Source organism: Triticum aestivum, chromosome 2B, assembly GCF_018294505.1.
Source record: "Triticum aestivum cultivar Chinese Spring chromosome 2B, IWGSC CS RefSeq v2.1, whole genome shotgun sequence".
Taxonomy (NCBI): Eukaryota; Viridiplantae; Streptophyta; class Magnoliopsida; order Poales; family Poaceae; genus Triticum; species Triticum aestivum.
In genome coordinates, this window is record NC_057798.1 from 4,188,415 (window position 1) to 4,192,656 (window position 4,242).

Here is a 4,242-nt window from a genome sequence, read left to right on the forward strand (position 1 = left end):
ACGGGGTAAATTTGTGGCTCCGGCCCCAGCCTGACATTGCTCCTATTCAAGAAATCAGAAAAAGGATCGGAGCTTCAAACAAAGGGTGGAAGCGATAGTATTTTAGTAACTGCTAGGGTGAATTGTGGAATTCGAAAGTTTAGTTTAGGTGTTAGTTATGTCTCAAAATCTCCCTGGCTTTAATCTTTTCTCTGATGAAGGTGTGGAACTCTAGTGGAATCTTTATTAGTAAAGGGGAAAACAGCGTTCATTCAATTAACATGACATGTTCATTGCAATCAACTTGCACACAACTGGCTGCTATATGAAAGCTTCTTCATCTGGTACAGTCGCCGAAACGTTCTCATCAAAGATAAAGTAGTCTTCAGAGCAAATTCAGACCAACCACACGAAAACCCTCGGCTCGGCAGCTTCTCCTCCATATCTGCACACTAACAAGAGCTTCTGCCGTCAAGCAGGGAAAGAATACTTTGCGTTATTACTAAAACTGAATCAAGGAAATACTGACCATCGCAACAATTTAAGTTGGTCTGAGCGACGTCACCAGGCAACAGACTTCAGATACACCTCTAGCTGCAGGCTACGCTTCTGCTAGCCTACCCAATGTGTCACTCTGCTTCCCCTTCCTTAGCATGGATCCAGCAAGCATATCGCATCTGTATCTGCATAACTAGGGCTCATCTTCCTCTTCCTCTTCTGGTTGTCATGGATCCAGCAATCTCCGTGGACTTGCTGCAAGCCAAATCCATCACCCACCTCGGCAGATGATTCTGTACATCTTGCGGTTCACAGCCTTATTACCAGCTCCCATGAACTATTTTTTTCAGGTGTTTTAGGTACACCCATCGCAGGAGTCGTTGAGTCGGTGTGTCCACCAGTCTCAGGGTGGACGCGGTCCGGTCCGGTCCGGGCTTTGACCGAGCCAGCCTTTGGACTGGCCGCGGCCGGTCCGGTCCGGACCGGACCGAGGTGGCCAGCGAGCCAAATTTCCAGGACCGGACCGAGAGGAGCAAAGCTCGGTCAGCCCGACTGGACCTAACGGGACCGATGGCTGGGACTCGGTTTAACAGCCTGGGAGTGCTTTGTTGGCCACTGTTTAGGCTGTTTGGACGTATTTAGACTGTAGCTGTCCCTGTGAGTGCTTTATTAAGCGTTTTGGCCATTATTTAGCAGTGCCCTGTTGCGCTTTTTGGCCACAATTTAGGCTGTCCAAATTTAGTGAGTGCTCTGTTTCTTATAATGACTAGTATGTCATAACTAAATTTGAACAGCATTTTATTTGTATTTTGGACATCAAAACAAATGATTTTGAGAGGAACAATATCACAAAAATCACATGCACAAACATTGATCACTACAGTTTTCAGATAAGTTTCTTCACATAATTTTGGACCGAAACAACAGGAATATCACAGCCACAAACAACTAATTGGACAGCAAGCACATGACTAATTTTGGACAGCAAGAATAACTAAATTTGGACAGCATTTCCTTTGTTTTTTGGACATCCACAAACTGATTTTGACATGAAAGATGGCACAAATCAGGTTAAGCACAATATCACATCCACAAACATAAGGTCTTATCATCATTGAACGACACGATTACAAACTTGCTCTAACAATTACAAGTCCATGGCAATTGACAAGTTGAACATAACACAAATGAGAGGTTCATCTCCAAGCTAGCAGTGACAATTCATAGTTCATGACAAACATAACAGAAATGTAAAAGTAGCCTTCACATGAGAAAGATCACTTTGACATTCATCTCCAAAATAGCAAGATCAACATCCACATGATGAATGTCTACAAGTAAGATAAGCAACATTCACATAAATAATATTTGGTATCGTATGACAAGTGAAACATGTAGGAAGAATAGTTACCAATCGTTGATCTCCTCCACCACAGTGGGTAACTTGATGTTCTCAACATCATCCTCTTCATTCTCATCCCTCGGCTACAAGTGTGGAAGTTAGACAAATGCTCACATCACATACAACAAGACCAAAAAAGAAATAAAGCAAAGGTAAGGAAAAGATGGCAAACATACCACCAGATTCAAGTCAACATGAGCACCCTTGATATAACTTGCACCACAAACTAATGCCTCCACCATAACCGGTTTTAACGAACTCCTATAGTCATCTAATACGACACAAGTTGACAAACTAGAGTGAGGATGAGAAGTTGACAAGTTTATATCCAAAGTTCAATAGTATGAGTTGACATACCTAAAATCCTTCCGGTCGTGCTGAAGGTAGATTCCGAAGACACGGAGGTAGCCGGGATAGTAATGAACCTCTTGGCTATCTTGGCCAACATTGGGTACCTTGGAGCATTCTCTTTCCACCAACCAAGAAGATCAAGAGCCTTGTCGCGAGGGGCAACCGCATCCTCTAAGTAGTTCCTCTCCGGAACATACCTCTCCGGAACAAGAACTTGGCCTTCAAAGCATCGACCGCACCATCATTGTTTGAAGCGTTGTCAAGTGTGACGGACATAATTTTGGTCTCAATATTCCATTCTAGCACAACCGCATAGAGAGCATCCGCAATGACATTTCCTGAGTGAGGAGGATCCAACTCTATGAAAGCAAGCACACGGGTTTGTAAGTTCCAATTCCCATCTATATAGTGTGCAACCACACACATGTAAGATAAGGTTCGGTTGCTTGTCCACAAATATGTAGTTAGACATATGGAGCTCACACCCTTTAGGAGAGATTTCAGCACCTCTTTTTCGTTCTTGTAAACCCTCATGCACTCGGCTCGTATTGCCTTCCTTCCAATGGGTTTATAATTTGGATTCATGCACTTCATCAGAATGTCGAACCACTCATGTTCAACCATTCTAAATGAATACTCATGCACACATATCATCTTAGCAATAAGCTCCTTGACGATTCCTTGGTTGTACTCAATAGAGGGGTGCATTGTTGCAGCACTTGTTGGATCATTGATTTTGCGCAGTTCAAGAGTTGTTTGGATGGCATTCCTAGCGATCTTGTTCCTTAAACCTTCACATTTTAAGATATGCCTTCCAATAGTTGAGGTGCTGCCACCTTGCGTATACGCATACCTCTTTTTGGGACAATAATTACAAACAGCCTTCAACACAATCTCTCCCGGATGCTCCGTCGATGGCTCTTTGACCTTGTGAAAATGGGCCCAAACATCCGATGACATCCTAACAGGAGCATTGGCTCTTCACCTCTTGTTCTTTTTCCTTTCTCTTGCCTCCTCCTCACTAGATACAACATGCACAAGTGATTCCTCGGACATAGTGTCACCTTCTAGTTCATCAGCTGATTCCTTATACCCTTCTGATGTATCATCATCCGACATATCAGCACTCGGTTGTGGTGGGACTATAAACAGATTTTGCTCCTCATATTCCTCATCGTCCTTGTCCTTGTCCTTGTCCTCATCCTCATCCATGTCCACGTCCTCGTCCTCGTCCTCCTCCTCGTCCTCATCCTCCTTCTCCTCGTCATCTACCACCTAACACACATGACCACACAAATAAGCATCAAGCATCACCTATATGGTTATATGGAAATATGGCTACATCAAGCATCAAGTAAAGCAATCTTACAATAGTAGAGGCAGCGGCTTCCGCGGCACGCACGCCGGCACCGGTGCGGTCGGGGAGACGCCTCGGAGGTGGATGGTGTTTTTTTAACCTACAAATCAACTCTCCCGTTGGGGCATTGGGAAAGTCTTTCGCCTTCCTAATCTGCACCTTAGGCTTCCTCTTCTTCCTCGGAACCGGCGGAGGCAGCGCCGAATCTTGCCTAATTAGATAATTCACGCTTTTCTCCTTTGCCTTCGCCTTCGCATTCTCCTTACCAGCACCCTTTCCCTTCTCATTCCCTTCTCCTTCACCATTATCTACAAAAAACAGCACATAATATCTGCAGTCAGTACATTAATCAAGCGCAAAAAATTCATCTTCTTCTTTTTGTAGCATAGAAAATCATCTAGTACTAGTGCAAATAAACATAATTATCTCCTGACCATTATCTATAAAAAACAGCACATAATCCCCCTCTCATTCCCCTTCTCCTTCACCATTATCTCCTGACCAAATCATCTACTACTAGTGCAAATAAACATAATTTATCTCCTGCCATTATCTACAAAAAAACAGCACAAAATCCCCCTCTCATTCCCCTTCTCCTTCACCATTATCTCCTGACCAAATCATCTACTACTAGTGCAAATAAACACAACTATCT

The 4,242-nt window shown here is 43.6% G+C and overlaps 1 protein-coding gene across 1 annotated transcript; it reads right to left on the reverse strand.

Moving 5' to 3' along the window:
* Nucleotides 1-1,548: 1,548 nt before the first annotated feature.
* On the reverse strand, nucleotides 1,549-2,566 carry LOC123039834 (zinc finger BED domain-containing protein RICESLEEPER 2). Its single transcript, XM_044462839.1, has 4 exons — nucleotides 2,237-2,566; nucleotides 2,056-2,150; nucleotides 1,889-1,962; nucleotides 1,549-1,808 (listed from the first exon to the last, which is right to left on the reverse strand). Coding segments are annotated over exons 1-4 (261 nt in total). The 5' UTR covers nucleotides 2,328-2,566; the 3' UTR covers nucleotides 1,549-1,807.
* Nucleotides 2,567-4,242: the final 1,676 nt, after the last annotated feature.